The sequence below is a fragment of the Glandiceps talaboti genome, chromosome 5 (assembly GCF_964340395.1).
Source record: "Glandiceps talaboti chromosome 5, keGlaTala1.1, whole genome shotgun sequence".
Taxonomy (NCBI): domain Eukaryota; kingdom Metazoa; phylum Hemichordata; class Enteropneusta; family Spengelidae; genus Glandiceps; species Glandiceps talaboti.
Window position 1 is genome coordinate 446708 of NC_135553.1, and position 19046 is coordinate 465753.

A 19046-nucleotide genomic window follows, 5' to 3' on the forward strand; every position below is an offset into this window, starting at 1 on the left:
TTATTGCAATACAAAGACCATATTTCAATATAAACATAATTCTGTGTCCTCCAAGTTTGGCTGTTAAACTCCGTTTACAAACAAAATGTATCTTCATGATTTTATAACAACCTTAAATATCCAGAGATTGTACCTACATCTAGCTATAAGTTTACCTGCAGATGAAATTAACGAAAGCTTCCCGGATATTCTTTAAACATTAACTGTTGCATGCTCCAATGGAAAAGTCTGAAAAGTCTCACACTATAATCACAACATCAAGATACTGAAAATCTGGACGTCTTAGAATATCTCTAGGCAATCTTCATTGATTGTACTGTTTTCAGTGATTATATTACCAAATGTGTTCATTCCCCTAATTTCACTTTGTATGTCAAGTTGTAAATGACGCCCTCTAAGCTACTTGGTGAATTCTCTTGTTCTACGTATTTTGTTAGTATTCCCCATGATTTTTGTAAGTCCCCACACTGCATGAACTTAACACTGATACTAGTATATAGAATACCTGGTAAGTGCCACTGTTGTTATATTTCATCCGCTGTGTAGATACTGCGTATTGTGAACTACATACTCACTTGATCAGCCATGAAATGTTTTTTGGCTGTAAATAACACTGTTGATGTTTGTGTTTGTTCAACTGAATATATGCGTGCACATACATACATACATACATACATACATACATACATACATACATACATACATACATACATACATACATACATACATACATACATACATACATACAGAACACACACACACACACACACACACACACACACACACACACACACACACACACACACACACACACACACACAGACCGCGACCGAGTCATGTTCTGTAGTGATTGGAATAACAATGTATTTTAACAAGAATTTATACACATATGCATAATCAAGAGTTAATAATTTATTAGTCACCTTGCAATATTTAGGAAGTTTATTGGTCTCATTATAAGTAACAGAGAGTGCAAGGTCATGCCAGGGTCACTTCTCCTTGCCTCCTTTCAATTTCGTCGCTTCGATCATAATAGCCGCAGTCATGGATTGCTTACATGTATTATAGTTTTAGATTATCAGCTAGGTTTGAATACCATAAATATATTCACTTTCATTGTACAGTTACAGATTTTCTTATTTTATGTTACATATTTTGTTGAGTCGAGAGCGTTGTTTGTAAAGATACGCCTCCGTACAAAACACACTTAAAGTGTAGTAAAAATAAAGTCTAATAGAATCTCCAAATTCTGTTTAATAATAATCACTGTTTTTCTTTCACAGTCTGATATGTAATGGATGTATCTCCCCATATACATCCCATATACATCCATGGTTATGGGACGATCATATTCTTTTCTGTAGTCTATACTGTACTTTTTAAGTCAACGTCAGCGGTATTGCGCCACCGACGTCATAATTGGGAATACATACTAGTATTTGTCGTATCTTTACATCAATATATTACTTTCATGTCGCAAATTACCCTTAAATTGAATTATAGCAGATGTCTTATAATTAATCTGTGACATTAGCAAGATATATTTGACGCTAATATTAGTTTCTTAATGTAATTTATCATTTGGAATCTCAGCTAAGGATAAACTTAAAAGCTCAAGTAGACGTAGCAGGCTAATACTTTCTACCTGTTTTTTATATATATTTCCTACTAATGGTAGGTTGGATTGCCTAGTGATCAGCATCATACAACTTCAAGATTTATCTTAAAATGTACAATGTGTCCTAACCCTTTATTTGCACTGTTTACACACGGTCGTCAAGTCAATGTTCACGATAACACCAACGATTTCATTCAGGTCATAAGAATTCTTGAAATGTAATTCCGGTAAAGGTTTGATGTACTTTGCTAACAAGCAAAACATGAATGAGAAATGGCAAAACGTTAACCCCCTGAAGCGTTTAATGTTCGCCGTTTGGCTGTAAAGTAGGCCCATCAATGTATGATATATTAATTACATTTATATTCAGCACGGGGTAAATTGTGAAAAAAATGTTTTATTCAAATCCTACGTATTGACAAGTGTTGATTTAGCAGTATGTGTAATTAATTAGCGTAGCTACATGCCAGCAATCAATCAATATGTCTACATTTCAACAACAATGAAAAAGACCCAATTCCATCTGGTTTTTGTATTCAGTTACTAAAGAAGTAATCATAACGTAATTTCAGACATTGCCGCCTTCAAACATTGACAAGCACTTCTATAGAATTACAAATATGAACAGATGTGTAGCAACAGTCAGTTTTGTTGTGAAAGTTTAAAAGTCTATATATATACGGGGGACGTTTGAGTCAGAACGCACAGTTGTATGCATAAGGAGATGCATAGTGACGTATGTAATCGACTAAGGAGGCCTCAAGTGTTTACAAGGGGAGAGGGCCGGGGGAAATAATAATAATAATAATAATTTATTTTCACCATAATAATAAGTATTTACATTTCATAAAATGTAACTAAGTATAATTGGTGGGGACCATGAAATATAGTTCAGCAGAACTAATCTTCCTTCATGGCCCAAACAAATTATATGAAATAAATCATTTTATACAATGAAGATATGTAGAGTTGCAAAAATGATATACATGTAGAACAAAATAAGTGCATACTCTAATACCTCATACATAAAGAAATAACTCCAAAAAAATACAATTTGATAGGAAAACAAAGCAACAAAGAAAACAATAATCTAGGAATGGGGAATGGGGGGGGGTGTTACTTTTTACAAATCGTGTTAACTAACATTACATTCTGTTGGGGTTTTTGGGTTCCACATCCCATTGTTAACATTCGGGTTAGGGTTAGGATTAGGGTTAGATACCATGATACCTGCCTGTATCAGTCAAATTGCAGCTGACAACCGTGTAATTGATTAAGTGTCAGTTATGGTGTGAGGGGAGGAGTGGGTCTCACAGGTGTAAAATGGAAACAGTTGGGTTAGATACGAGGGATATTGTTGTGGATATGTTGACCTCGGTCCCAACAATGTCGGGAGTGTGCAATTTAATCGTTGGGAGTTGTGGCCTTCAGCTTAGCCAAGAGATACAAACATAGGTATTCATTATTGCAGTTCCACCTTCACACACATCCACATGGCTGTAGTAGTGGGAAATAACCATTGCCTTTAAAATTTTCAACATGGTGGCATCGGTCGGAGTTAGTCCTTACCATTGATTCCGGAACTCGTGTGCTTTTTACATTTCTGACACATCGTCGTCAACCACAGTCTCTTTTACGGCACAGTCCAAGACGAACCGCCGAGCTTGTTTGTGAGAATGTTCTGACAGCATTTTAACCCACGTTTTGAACTACTTTAACAGAGGGAGGGTCATCTTTTAGAGGAGGAAAATTGAGGGAGGGCCACTTTTTAGCACGACGGAATCGGGGGAGGTTCACATTCTACGGTACAGCCCGAGCCTGATTCCCGGCCCTCCCCCTTGTAATTACTGAAGGCTCCCTAATGTATGGCCATGTATAGTTTGCTACGCCTGCAACTGTTGAGAAAACAATAAACTTACGCCCAGTGAGCTTTGCGATCATTCCATTGGTGATTACTCTGAGGGAGATACGCAACATCTCGTACATAGTGGAAGGATAGGACCTGCTAACTGCTGACAATAACCACTCTGAGGAAGTTACTGACTCTGAGGCTAAGATATCATGTGACCAACTAAAGCATCGGTGAACTAACGGCATGGACAGGACAATATCATCAGAGGGAGATGTAACTGTTGATAGCATTAGACTAACACAGCGACACAGAGGAGACATGGTGCTCAAATGTTTACTTTGCCTACCAATAGTTGCTGTTGTTTTACCAATTCTTTCAACGGTACTAGCCGCATTGGCAATTGGTACTTCCTACTGGCTTGTTGGTTCCGCTACTCTATATAATTATGCCAATGATACGTATATTGGAGGTGATGTCATAGATAAGACAACGTTATTAAGTCATACAGGTCTCTTTGAGCACTGTGAACGCTCGCAAGATGATATGGAAAACACTACAACGGGTAAGCATTGTAATAACTATTTTAAATTTCATAGTCACTACATATTTAGTATACATGCCTTAAGGTAGGTTTTGAAAATCGTCTCCGTCAATAGCTTTTCCCTGTGTGTATACATGTAAGAATGTGTTTATAGGTACATGTCGCCCAAGATAGCATGGAAGGACATTTTTGGGCCAAACAGTTGGCCACAAAGTCATACTGTCATGTATGTACCAATGCAACAGTAACCAGGACTACAGAAGTATTGGGATAATAATAATATAATCCCCTTCAGCCAATTTAACAAGTTCATTATAATCAATTAAACACAGTCACAAGCACCACGATTAATATTTCAAATACAGGACATTGAAGAGTCGACGTAAACCATGCGCGCAATGTTGTACATCTTTCATATATTTAATTAGTTCCTCTGAAATTATTTCGTGTTGACATTGTAGCAATTATTGGAATTATCCTTGATATTTGTAGGTTTTCGATGACTTTCTTTCACACTTCATGTGGATTCACAACAGGCAAATTTAAACAAAAAAAATTTGTTTCGATAACATGACTTCAGAAAATAGGGTGGTCAGAATTTTATGGTATTTTTGGGGGAGAAATTGCGTCGATATAAGACAAGATACTCGTTGGTCATAATACTTGCGTGATCGTTTAATGAGGTGTAAAAACTTGGAGAAATAAATGAAAACAATGATATGTGAAGTAGATGAACACATTATGTAGAGTTTATTGTAAAAGTTCAACTTACAATTTTAAAAGACCAGGTTTCTCTGGAATGGGAGTTTTAAAAAAAAATAACCAAAAGATACTTTGATAAGAAAATTTGCACTGACAGAGATAGTCTTTTTTAAACAAATCTCACCATTTTGCCTTTTTGAAAGTAAAACATGTTTAAATGTACACAGAAATAGAAGTATCTTTTCGCATTTTTAACCTTTTGAAAGTAAAAAAATGTTAAGTGTGGTCTAAGGCTTAAACTACGATCGGTCGGGTTATAGGAAATACACAATTGTTTTATTTGGCCTGAGAAGTCAATAAAATGGACTCAACAGTTTAGTGACAAATTGTGCCATTCATTTCATCATTCTTTGACCTTAGACAATTGATCCTATCGATTATATATACTTTACGTGGTCACCTGGAGACTTCAGTTTTCTAGTACTAACAGTCATCTTTAAGCAATCAGTCATCCGGAACCCGTCATCAAGATCGTCCCCAGAGTTTATATTTTAACCCAAAACATTGCTAGACTTGTCCTTAAGTAGTATGCAACACACCATCGTCCCAATTCCCTTGGAATGTAGAAGTATTGTTGTCACTCGGGTGTCTCATTAATGGCTAGCCAAGGCCATGAAAACATACAGAGAGAGAATACTTGTATTGCCAGTAGATCATCATTATCATCATCATCATCATCATCATCATCATCATCATCCGTACAATAACTAACTTTATGGTTGGTATTGTCAGTAAAATGCAATTTACGATAAACGTTTGAGTTTCTTAGCTTTCCAGTGCTCACAACAATACAGTGATATGTGAAACTTTCAATGACATCTTTTTAAAAAAAAGTACTCTTTGGGGAACACTTTTGATAATTACATGCAAATCAGCTTAGCATTCTGGTAATCATACGATTAAAAAATTATATTAAATTTGCTTTTGTGCTTCCAGTTGTAGTGACAGTATGATTGCACGCGATTACTAGCATCAGTATCATTGACGATGAGTGACGCAAACAGTTTGGTAAGGTTACTATGGCAACCCATCTGATTACTCTGTGACTTTTTGTAAGTTTGTTTATATGTGTGATAGTTACACATCCCAGAAAGCAGGACGTTGATATCAGTGAGTTATTGTTCATGGTGTGGAAGTTAATCTAATACGTAAAATAAAGTACACTTAGTTATGTATTTAAAACGTTACAAAGTAATTCTTTGATGAAACCCTGGGGTAAAAATGTCTAATCGTAATTTTGTTCTGGAATACCAGTACACGAACTCTGTAAATGGATAAACAGCAAACGTTCCATAATGTTTATTAAAGATGGTTATTGAAGATCAGTTTTTTCAAATCAATAGAATGAAAACTCGTAGGCTCTCTTTTGTATAATACGGGTTTCGTGTCAAAATTCAAAATCATATCCGACCTAAAGAAATTATTCTTCCCTGCTTCGCATCTTGTAACACCCCCACCCCCGTGAGAACTTTCAAAAGTGAATTCAATAGCTCCTCTTATAAAAAAATAACTTTCAAAAATTCTAAAGTATACTGTAGAACTATTGATACAAACATTCTAATACAAATGTATCGATTCGTCATTGACACGTTTTAAAATTCATTAATGGGGCAAGTATCTAGCAGATGTAGATGAGTCAAATAGAATTACCGTAAATGAAATTGCTTCGAATTGAATCAAATTTATTTGAATATAATGTGATTGAAAAGAATAGGATGAAATAAAAGAGAGGATGATTTAATCGATGACTGGCTGATTGATTGATTAATTTATCGATTGATGGTCTGCTGGTGGACGGATGGACGGACGGACAGAGACAGACAGACAGACAGACAGGCAGACAGGCAGACAGACAGACAGACAGACAGACAGACAGACAGACATGGACAGACAGACAGACAGACAGACAGACAGACAGACAGACAGACAGACAGACAGACAGACAGACAGACAGACAGATAGATAGATAGATAGATAGATAGATAGATAGATAGATAGATAGATAGATAGATAGATAGATAGATAGATAGATAGATAGATAGATAGATAGATAGATAGATGAAGGAATATTCATCAAACATTACTCCCTACAGTGGTACTAGACAGTTGGCTCTGTATGTTCATTTCACACTGAGCAAGTATATTCACATTTACACTCAGACTTGAAATTTAGATGAAATTAAAGACTAACGTGGTTGTACGAAGTATGTAGTTTACCTATATATTACAAGTAATAATGGCTATATATATCTTAATTATCATTGGATTTACGTAAAGTTAAACCTGTCAAATAGAATCGTGGCGCTCGTTTGTCTCGTATTCATTATCTTTGAACTAAGTACGTGACTGACGACAACGGATTACAATTCATTAGTTTTTAAGAAGACATGTGTGGAAGTGTTTTATATAAAACTGACTCATCTTTAAAAATATTTATTTTATAGACACACTCTGTTTGCTCTTATAGAGAGTGTTGAATTGATAAAAGTAACGCACTGACGCAATTAATATTTATATACTCAAACAGCATCTTGGTTGTTTACATCATCAGGTCTGTTTAATTGTTTTCGTATACGTTCAATGAGAACATTCCAGCAGAACTTATGGTGCCGAGAACTCAAGCACTTGTATTTATTTAGATTGCACAGACCTAAGCACGTATTGCCTAAGGATCTTTCCCTATTTTGTTTTAACAGCTATGTTTGTGTTTGCCAAACAACCTATCGAAGTAATGGTTTTTTGTTATAGTTGTTTTTATTGTTGTTGTGTGTCATAATCGATAGATCGATCGATCGATCAATCAATCAATCAATCAATCAATCAATCAATCAATCAATCAATCAATCATAAGCATTTCTAATGCGAATGGAACTGAAGGAATGGAAGTGGATGATCCTTTGTCAAAATAATTCGTACATTAATTGATAAGAAATGAGCTGTAAGAACTGTACAAAGACCTGCAAATATATATATTGGCACGAATTACAAACTACCAAACCCTTTTCCATGTACACAGTAAGATACGCGATTATTGCATGCATCACTGAAAATGTTAGTCTCGTCGAATACAACGTTTATTGGTGTTAATTATTGTACAATATCCCGAGTTGTGACAGTGTAATTAACATATTCACTAATATATATTAATGTATTCGTTCTAAGAATTTAAATAGTAGTAAAATTTAATGTATAAGGCAGAGTTAAAGTAAGCGGAGAGAACTAAGTAATGGTACTAATGACAAATGTTGCAATAATTTACCCTAATGATATCATCAATTGATGTTGTTTCTATTTCAGATAGATAATTAGAATATCTTCAGGAAGTCTTTCATATGCGGTCTAGACAAACACCATCCCTGAGATAGTATTATTGTTTCAATGTCACATAATACCTTAATAGTTCGATGATATATTTGATGGAAAAGTATCATCTGAAAATTATCAAAATATTCTTTGAAATGAATTTTTAACAGATGATTTTTTTAATGTAAGCTTACATTGGAGTGATTCAGCGACATAAACGACGTTTGACAATTTATTCGTTAATCTTTCGGCTTCCTGGGTAGCATTATCTTGGATTTTGCCATAAATTGTTTTGCAAAAGGTTTATATGTCATAAACCATACTTAACATAAACTAAGTTAAGAATTATACATTTGACGTCACAGTGGCGTCATGGCGATGTATAAAGCATATCAGTGTAGTTTGTTACTTTGTCTGTCTGTCTGTCTGTCTGTCTGTCTGTCTGTCTGTCTGTCTGTCTGTCTGTCTGTCTGTCCGACTGTTTATCAGTCTCTATGTGTGTGTGCCGGTCTGTCTGTCTGTCTGTCTGTCTGTCTGTCTGTCTGTCCGCTTGTCCATCTGTCTCAGTTTTGTATGTATGTATGTATGTATGTATGTATGTATGTATGTATGTATGTATGTATGTTATTTCATGGACAAGGTGGATGATGCAATTATGGTCTTAATCATTCCCCTACATCGGCAATGAGTTGGTGTACATATCATATCAAATAATTAACATTGGAAGATAACCATGTACAATGTATTGTCTAAATATAACAAACAAACAAACAAACAACTAGATTATATAGAAATATGCGTATTCGTCAAGAAATAGTCTCGTTCCGGTAATTCCTAGATTATCTTTTAATAATTATAGTCTTAGTTAATTATTCATACTGTGTTATGTAGATTTGTTTTACGTCTATGTTTATACACTCTATACCACTGACCTCACTTCTATCACGTATTTTTTAACAGTTGAATATACTCAGATTTACCTATTTTGCCATGGTTGTAATGTTACTGAGATGAAAGACATTGTGGTACATATGACAGATGTTACTAAGTCATTACAGCTAATTATTCACATGTCGACATCCTTCAAACAACATACACCTATCTCCGTTGACATGTCATATATGCGTAATGAATTTTACATGTGCGGCCATTTACTGACAATCTTACCGGCCTACTCTCATTAGCTGTGAAGACAATAGGGATGGAAAATTTCCCATTTTCGCCAGTTAAATAATGCATACAGGTCAAACCATAAATTGGTTCACACAAATCATCATGTATCACGAGACTTACTAATTCTCCCAAGGGTATCGATTGTTCCGGCCATTAGAAGTCAAATATCCGACCAGGCAATAAATATTGCAGCATGGGGAACAACATTTGTAACAGTTGTAAGTGTAGTATGACAAATATTAGAAATTTTGACTTGAATTCTTTATCGTTATGTATAAAGTGCACACTAGAAGTGTGACTTGGAATGAGTAGTCATTATCACCATGTTATATAATAGACTGGCACCAGTCCCTTGGGAGATATATTGTTTTCAAATATTCATTCAAATAAAGATTGAAAATAGCCCGTGTTGAATATGGAAAACGTTCATTCGAAAATATGGAGGTATTTATGAAGCCTGTACATAAATACAGAGTTCAGCAAACTTTGCGAATAAATACAAAGGTATTTGTGAGCCTGTGAGGTTTTTAAAACACTAAGGTATTTGTGAGCCTGTGAGGTCTTTTAAAACGCTAAGCCCTAAACCTTCAAATGGTAAATAAAGCTTCCCTGAACAGAAGCAAACTGAAGACTTTACTGTATGGGACCTGGAGCTTGTGATGGTTTGATTGATAATGTTGAATTAGTTATTTTGTGTTTTATTAATGTGAGCAGATAAAACAATGTAGATGATTTGTGTCACAACATTCGTTAAAATTGGACAGTTACACTATTTAAAAAGCTATGTACTTGAATGTATAAAATACCTAATGGTATTGCCTTGAAGATACGGTGTTTCTTGCTGCCCTATCAGTGGAGTGATGGCTTATAGGGTAGCACGACTCGACACATCTTGAAGATTATAAAAGACCTTAATCGAAATGGAAGTGTAGCAGGCAGATCAAAAACCAAAATCAAACATCAATCTACCCTTTGATCTATAAGTAAGACACATTGTACTATAATACGTAAAACCATATTGATATCTACCTGCCATAGTGTTCACCTTACAGGGTTTAAGACAACATCTACGGCTTATTTTAGAAAGGTGATCCAATATTATAACTGTGCATCTATGCTACATGCATAACTGTCTGCAGTGTTATATGGTGGGAGAGATGTACGATATAGGTTTTTATATTCAAGTCTGCTTGCTTTATATATGACGTACACGTTTATCCAAACCCTGTGATGATTTCCATGGTGTCGTTTCAGTTTAATACTGGTGATGCACTATATATCGTGTTCTAAGGTAACTGAAATGGATGAAATCTAACTGTAACCATGGTAACAATATCATACCTTATAAAAACTAATTGGTACAATTTCAAAAGAACACAAGTTGTTAACCTAGAATCTAACCCATTGCATTACCTAAATTAGGATATCTAGATACAAATAAGCTATATTGATATCATCTCCATTATTTGGTTGACCACAAACACACATGGGAAATTCTTTGAAATATCGCCTACTTCTCAGGCGTAACAGGCAATTACTTTGCATTATCCCTGTCTTGTATTTTAGCGGGAAAATAACAACTATAAAAGTTGATGTGACACCTTGATTTCATAGCGGCTTAAATGTTCTAATATCACACTTTCACAGTGATTGCTAGGGGATTCATAATGGCATATAACACTGCTATTTTGGCGTTTATTTTTGGCCTTACAAGAACACAACCGATTCATCGTTTAGAATCTAACAAACAACGAGCGTACTATCGCAAACAAAACATAAATCTTTAATGTGAAATTCCACTTTTTAATGGAACTGAAATAGCCTGGCCTAAAAAGCTGACATTTGAGTCTGCATGAACGCACATATATGTTGATTTATTTCATAAGAGTTGTCTACTGTTGAAAGCAAATGAGAAAGGCAGATGTGCGACTTGACTAAAACGTCAATTACTCGAGCAAAGTAGCAAACAATTGGCCAGCAAAGGTTATAATCCGCGTTAATGGTGCCCACAAGATTACCTATCAGAGAGGCACTCTACATGAAAGTAAACTTAAACTCTAGAGTGATATAGCTGTGGACATATCAAGGGCCGTTCTATTGTTTTAGTGTCTAAACTGTCTAAAACATAGATGTCTTGTCCATTACGAACGAATAGTTTGTAGACATTTATCCTATACCTATATCACGATTTTCACCTCTAGTTAAGTAGTATTCTGTCACTGAAACTCCGTTTTTAGCTGAAAGTCGGCATGCAGAATTAGAGTACGCATACATAATAAACACTCGACATTATGTAGTGATAAATCGGCATTGCGTGACAGAAGTTTCTGAATATGCAGAAAGGGCCTTCGTAATCAAGACTGTCTTCTACGCAAAAATAATAATTTGACTTAGATGCTGATTGTATGTACAATAACAAACTTTTTACACATATGTTAACTTTTAGCAATTTATTGAGTTACAAAAACAGACTTGTTCAATGTTGTTTCACATTATTTTATTCAGGTAGGCAGCCGTGATAAAATTGTTTATCAATTAAAAACCCAAAACAAATACAAAAGCCCTATCCATATGGCCACTACAATGTATCCCGGTATATGTGGTCGATACTTCTGTAGGTTGAATCAACCTATATCAGTATTCCATGCCATGTACTACTGTACAAATATAAATGAGTACAGTTTTATATTCTAAATATAAACGAACCAGGGTCTTCCAAAGTAAATACATTGCAACTGATTACGTGGGGCTCTAAGACTTTGAATCATTGGCTGAATTAAAACGTTAACAGGCACTGTGAAGTTTAATAGCATACACCCAAGACTGCATACTAGATTGGTCAAACGTAGCTCGGTATAATAAGAACTCACCACTCTTTTCAGGAGGACAAACCTATAACTATTGCAATTCTGACCATGAAATGGACAGGTATATTCTATAAATTTCACACAATTTTCCATGTAGATGGGAATAACATGAAATTATGGTTTATTCAATGAATTTCATACACCCTTCTCTATAGATAGGAATAACGTGATATGGTATATTCAATTAATTTCACACATTCTTCCATATATATATATATATATATATATATATATATATATATATATATATATATATATATATATATATGAATTAGTTGTAAGTTATATAATACCTTCTTTATACTTGATATGCAACAAATAGATTATGAAGATTAATAAGTCGATTTCCCACATTCACTGAAAGCTTGAAAAATACCAGAAAAATAAATAAAATATTCCAGTTTCTATAGCATGGGTTATATGATAATTAGGGTTTTATAGCTTGTGCTTGCTAACTTTATGTTCGATGTACAACAGTTGTGTCAATGATGCTGCAGCACAACTGATTTTACTAAAGGAAAGTAATTGTATCCTAATGATAAAATCAATCATGATGGGTAGATATTGCACAGCGCCACTGCAATGGTTGCTGAATGTTTATGTTGTAGGGGCGCAAGCAACCAGGTATTAGACAAATCAATTCACGAGTTTTAATTCTTTCAAGCAACAGCCTTTCGACCCAAAAAGTGCACCATGGACCGTATCACCATCACTTTCCCTTGAATAATCTTTAATTTTACACATCACAGGCTTCAAATTTGAAATGAAGGTTCATAGGCTTGTATTCCAACCACGCTTAATGTAGTTCGTAGCCTCATACATATTTACATTGTAATAGTAATGGGCAACTTTAAACCTGCACTATCTGTAACTTAGTGTCTTTTCTCGATCAGACAACCAACAACATATTCAATGACAAATGTTAAAATATCAATAAGTACACATTGCAATGTCAATTAGAGGTATATTTTATCAATAAGAAGTACAGAAATAAGTTGAAAACATGGTTCATGGGGGCGCACATTTTTGTCCGCGGACCCAAACATCAATTGAATTGGATATAATGCACCATACTATGTGTACTGCTGCAGAAATACTCAAGGTGATTCAATATTGTTCAGGGTGTACAATATTACGAGTAATTACATATAACAAAACAATTTAAAAAAAAAAGAAAAAAAAGTTAAAGTTGCAGCTAGTGCAGTTTTTGAATAGTCGGAGTTGTAAAAAGGACTGAGAACTTTGATTTAAAGTGGGTCTTAATCTAAACATGTTATTAAAATTTATGCATGGAAGAAACATTTGAACAATTCCTCTTTTGGGGTTTTAAACACCATTTCATTATCAAAATTGGTTAATCTTCTTGTTTGCTGAAAGCTAGATCGTAAATCAGTGAAATCCTCTAAATAAGTAAATGTGAAAAGTTCTTCAAATAGCATGGCTATGGAGTCGTTACTCTCATGAAAAAATTGTTTCTCTTTCTACTTCTTTGCTGATAAATGTTCAACGAAAGAATCACATCAATCCCAGAACAATTGAACCCTTGTTGTCTCCAGGCTTTCAAAAACATCTCTTCTCTTCCATTAATTGTCGCGTCAAGGACAATATTAGTTATTTTTGAAATTACATCAAATACGTCATTTGATATCTACTTGATCATATTTTTCAAATAATGTATGTAATTGCATAGTTCTAAGCATAATCAATAAAATACAAATTAGACATAATGGCTACAAAACATCCAATTCTTATACAATTTGTCAGTTACCTAATTTCACTATCTGATTAACAAAGGGAACGATATAATTTGTAGATCTCAGTGATAAGTAAACTAGATAGAGTATGAAATTTGCCGGGAGATAGGTGTACAAACATATCGTACAACGTATAATAGACATAGAATCTCCGTTACAGCTAAAGTTATACCGACATACAATGTAAGAATCTAGCAGTAAAGTGGTACATGTGCATGTCTCAAAGGGGATATGAACATCAAACTGTAGTCAAGACATACACGTAGTTCCAACTTGTTAGCACATTGTCTCATTGTGAATGGAATCTTTGTGATCATTTCATTAAAAGCGTAGAATATTGAGTTCTATAGCATATCAGATACAGCGTAGAATATTGAGTTCTATAGCATATCAGATACAGCGTAGAATATTGAGTTCTATAGCATATCAGATACAGCGTACAATATTGAGTTCTATAGCATAGCAGATACAGCGTAGAATATTGAGTTCTATAGCATATCAGATACAGCGTAGAATATTGAGTTCTATAGCATATCAGATACAGCGTAGAATATTGAGTTCTATAGCATATCAGATACAGCGTAGAATATTGAGTTCTATAGCATATCAGATACAGCGTAGAATATTGAGTTCTATAGCATATCAGATACAGCGTAGAATATTGAGTTCTATAGCATATCAGATACAGCGTAGAATATTGAGTTCTATAGCATATCAGATACAGCGTAGAATATTGAGTTCTATAGCATATCAGATACAGCGTAGAATATTGAGTTCTATAGCATGTCAGATACAGCGTAGAATATTGAGTTCTATAGCATGTCAGATACAGCGTAGAATATTGAGTTCTATAGCATGTCAGATACAGCGTAGAATATTGAGTTCTATAGCATGTCAGATACAGCGTAGAATATTGAGTTCTATAGCATGTCAGATACAGCGTAGAATATTGAGTTCTATAGCATGTCAGATACAGCGTAGAATATTGAGTTCTATAGCATGTCAGATACAGCGTAGAATATTGAGTTCTATAGCATGTCAGATACAGCGTAGAATATTGAGTTCTATAGCATATCAGATACAGCGTAGAATATTGAGTTCTATAGCATATCAGATACAGCGTAGAATATTGAGTTCTATAGCATGTCAGATACAGCGTAGAATATTGAGTTCTATAGCATATCAGATACAGCGTAGAATATTGAGTTCTATAGCATATCAGATACAGCGTAGAATAATGAGTTCTATAGCATGTCAGATACAGCGTAGAATATTGAGTTCTATAGCATATCAGAAAGGATATTTCTGACCTTAGACCAGATGTCAATATGGCTGTATTCAATTATTTTGCCGATGTTAACATTCGCCCATCTAAAATCTGAATCACTCTGCTGTTGACGTTAAATCTCGCTCAGAAAATCTTACATTTCATTTGCTAGCTAATTATTTTTGGAGGGGGATATTGTATTCTGACACTGTTTGGGGGGTATATTGTATTATGACACTGTTTGGGGGAGATATTGTATTCTGACATTGTGTGTGGGGGGATATTGTATTCTGACACTGTTTGACTATGTCGTAATCTTACGCTATATTCACCACGACTATGTTCCAAAATTTCGATCGTAGAAACATGTCTTCAAAACCAGAATGATAACTAAGCTGGCGAAGTGATGGAGAATTTTTTTATTATTCATTATTCGCAATTTCATTTTATTTTCAGAAACTGCCTGGCGTTGTGTTAATGTTCTTCAGGTGATTGGCGTAAGTGAACTTGAAGGCGATGTGTTATCAGGTAAAGTGTTTCCATTACACAATTCATATGATAGCAATTTGAAGCAGATTAATGGCAGTCATTGAATCTGAACACCAATCATAAAGGACGTGTGGGAGACGTATTTTTATCAAAGTAACGTGGTAACATTATGAAATACTTGCCACAGGCAAACTCATCGATTGAGAGTTATGTCGAGTAGCATTAGATTGTATTTCGATATATTTTAAGCATGTTAGCAGAGGGTGCTGGCTCAGCATGAACACTGTGAAGTATGGCAGACGTAAGCTTACCTTACTAAACCCAGTCATGTTACCATTGGGAATGCAACTCATGATTTAGTAATGATTTTAAACTCAGTAACGCTGATAATCGTTTCTCTCAAATCATCGTGAATGCACAGTATGTTTAACCTAATGTTGAGTAATAAATTTGTTGACGTAGTAAGGCAATCACATCTCTCAAATAACCGATGTAAGGTTTCGAAAACCTTTAGTTTTACATGTACGTTTTAGGTTCGGTGAGAAAAACTATGTCACCCTCTTGTTTGTTTGTTTGTTTGTTTTGCAGTTGATGTAAAATCCGTTAATTTCCTCCTCTTTACTTACTTTTTTTGTTTTTTGTCTTCTGTGTCTGCCAAACAGTTTGGGGACAATGGTTTCTTCACTAAATATTTTATCGTTTAGGTCATGAAATCAACATATACAATTTATCAATGGCCTAGTTCGGATTAGAATTACACTTTAGACGTGAAAAACAATTGTCTTGATAAGCTAGCACTAGTGAGAACCTGGGATTGATTCATGGGCATTTGCGCGTGCGCTCACACACACACACACACACACACACACATACACACACACACACACACACACACACACACATATATATATATATATATATATATATATATATATATATATATATATATATATATATATATATATATATATATATATATATATACATATGAAATTTGTTTATTATTACTTTCAGAACAACTAAAATCTGTGATAGCATTTGAAATCATCAGTGTGGTAGCTTCGTGTAGTGCCGCTTTGAGTGCGATCATTGGATCCCTATCTGCCCATCCTTTGGCGATGCTCGTTTCTGGTGTAGTTGGAGGTATGGCAGGTACGTAAGATACGTGACTTGGATGCAAATTGTGTAGCATAATGCATCAATAAGGTGTGTTATCTTTTATTCAGTAAATCATCTTATGTTTGATGTGGGATTTGCTTCTTTCGGCAGTTTATCATTCCAGACGGGTGTTTAGCGTCATTGCAGCAACAACTAAACATGTAAGGTATACCATGATTAATGTAACATCGTTAATCCCAATGTCTTACATTATTAATATCAACAACTAAGTTTTACGAGTTTCACTTCTTAGGTTTGTTATTATAAGTTCTTCTAACTACTTCATAGCCATCAAGTAAGAAAACTGACAACTGTCTGAATTTAATATTAGTATATAGAAAGTCTTGCTTTTGCGTGAAATCGTCAGCAATATCGAAATGCTGAGTTTGTATTTTTCTTTACACCTCACAATATAAATCCATATAAAAGTGCTTCGTGCTGACTTGGACAGGATGTATGGTTTTATGTCAGATGAAACTAGCCCTGGGGGGATCGACTACCTTTTATAATCATCAATCTCGGACATGCCACTGAAACTTTAGATAAACTAACATTTTAAGCACCTCGTGTTTAAGAGAGGGGTGATTCAGTAAACAATCGGCAAATAAGGTTTATGGGCTTAATGATCCAAAATTAGGACACATTCCTAAGGCATTAATGTTAGAATTTGAAGGAGGCATTCTACAAGACTGGCAATGGCATGAAACATAGCGAACAGAACACTGTTTTCATTTTTCCAGAGCAGCGCTAAAAGAATGAGCACTGTTTTCTAGATATTGTAAATTAGTATGCTTGATTGCTTTGTCATGTGTTTGGTTTTGTTAGATTAAGTTCCACTTCAATTGGTATAGTTCAAATAACGCCTACGAATTTCGAAGTAGAAATGTGACAAGTTTATTTTATTGATAGATTTGAAATCAACATACCATGCCATCTGGAACAGTACAGTGTGAAAATTTGGTTGTTGTTTTTTAATCAGATCTCGGTTATAAATTGAATTCTTCTTCGTTTACCCTGTAGGCCTATTTATGTTAGTGGGGAATTCCATGTATACCATTGTCCATACAAATGTACAGAAGAAGAGTGAGGAATTGATGTTGGAGAACGCAGATGAAGAATGGAGTTTTGGTTGGTCATTAGATCTATCATGGGCCGCCTTCGTCCTCTGCACATTCGCCACACTCGTACAGTTCACCGTTTACTTAGCATATCAAAAGTATAGGAAGGAACATCCTGATGCAAATATGCGACTACTGTGTCAATATGTCAATAGTCTGGGATGTGCTAACAGGGCAAACACGCAAGATTTATCATTAAAGACACACCCTAGTTCGTCATGTAGTGACACAAGTAAACCAGTCAGCATTCTCAGTAAACAAGTTTAGTTGCCCACTGTACTTGTGTTACTTATAGATTTGAAATACATCATTCACAGTATCAATGGTTACAAGTAGAGAATTTATCCCCAATTCCGTTGTTCTCGTCATGTTCTACAGTCACTTGTGTGAATTCATGGCTCTCCTGGTACAAACTAATTGTATAATTAACTAATTTAGAATATTGAGAAAACATCGTTCGTCCCCTGTAAAGGGGACATTCCTTTCTGTCACATACACATGAGACTATGTTTTTTTCTAAAATACTTAGTACTTTGATAATTACACAATTATTTTGTACAATGACATCAACTACTCTTAGTTAGTAATATGCTTGGTCAAGCCAATATGACCTCTTACTGATTAAACCTCATCAGTATCCCACAAAATGTACAATATGCTGATAAATGATTCAAACAAGTAAGGAAAAATAGCGCAATATTACAACTACTGGGACTTTAAAGTTGAAGTGTACTACTGACCTAAAATTGTAATCCTAGGAGTTACGTTACATAAAGGTGACCAAAACAATCACACGCCTTGATATGGTTAACTAACAAATATAATTTTAAGATAGATATAAATTTAAAATAATAATTACATATTAAAAATCACATATTTATATTCATAAATAGATAAATAACACATTCGTCGTTATATTCTAAAAAGGCACATACATACACATATATAAGTAATGTATGTGTCATATATATACATATCTATATCCGTCACCGTTATTGAAACCTTGCTTTTATTCCATAGCTTATCCTGAGTTATATCATGTGTGAATTCTGAAGGAAAAACTACATAAAATGTGTTTACTGCAGTTACACTATTAAAACAGTTTGTAAAATGCTCATTTTCACTGGACAGACATACCATCATT

At 34.6% G+C, this 19046-nt stretch overlaps 1 protein-coding gene across 1 annotated transcript; it reads left to right on the top strand.

Moving 5' to 3' along the window:
• Window positions 1-3582: 3582 nt before the first annotated feature.
• Window positions 3583-19046, top strand: LOC144435889 (uncharacterized). Its single transcript, XM_078124530.1, has 4 exons — window positions 3583-4032; window positions 15594-15665; window positions 16641-16778; window positions 17805-19046. The coding sequence occupies exons 1-4, from the start codon at window positions 3714-3716 to the stop codon at window positions 18167-18169; spliced, it is 894 nt and encodes a 297-aa protein (XP_077980656.1). The 5' UTR covers window positions 3583-3713; the 3' UTR covers window positions 18170-19046.

What these genes read in the sequence shown, in the direction of transcription:
- LOC144435889 (XM_078124530.1), top strand. Translation starts at nt 3,714, where the DNA reads ATGGACAGGACAATATCATCAGAGGGAGATGTAACTGTTGATAGCATT. An exon ending in TATGGAAAACACTACAACGG is followed by an intron (nt 4,033 to 15,593) that starts GTAAGCATTGTA and finishes TTTTATTTTCAG; the next exon opens with AAACTGCCTGGCGTTGTGTT. An exon ending in TGAAGGCGATGTGTTATCAG is followed by an intron (nt 15,666 to 16,640) that starts GTAAAGTGTTTC and finishes TATTACTTTCAG; the next exon opens with AACAACTAAAATCTGTGATA.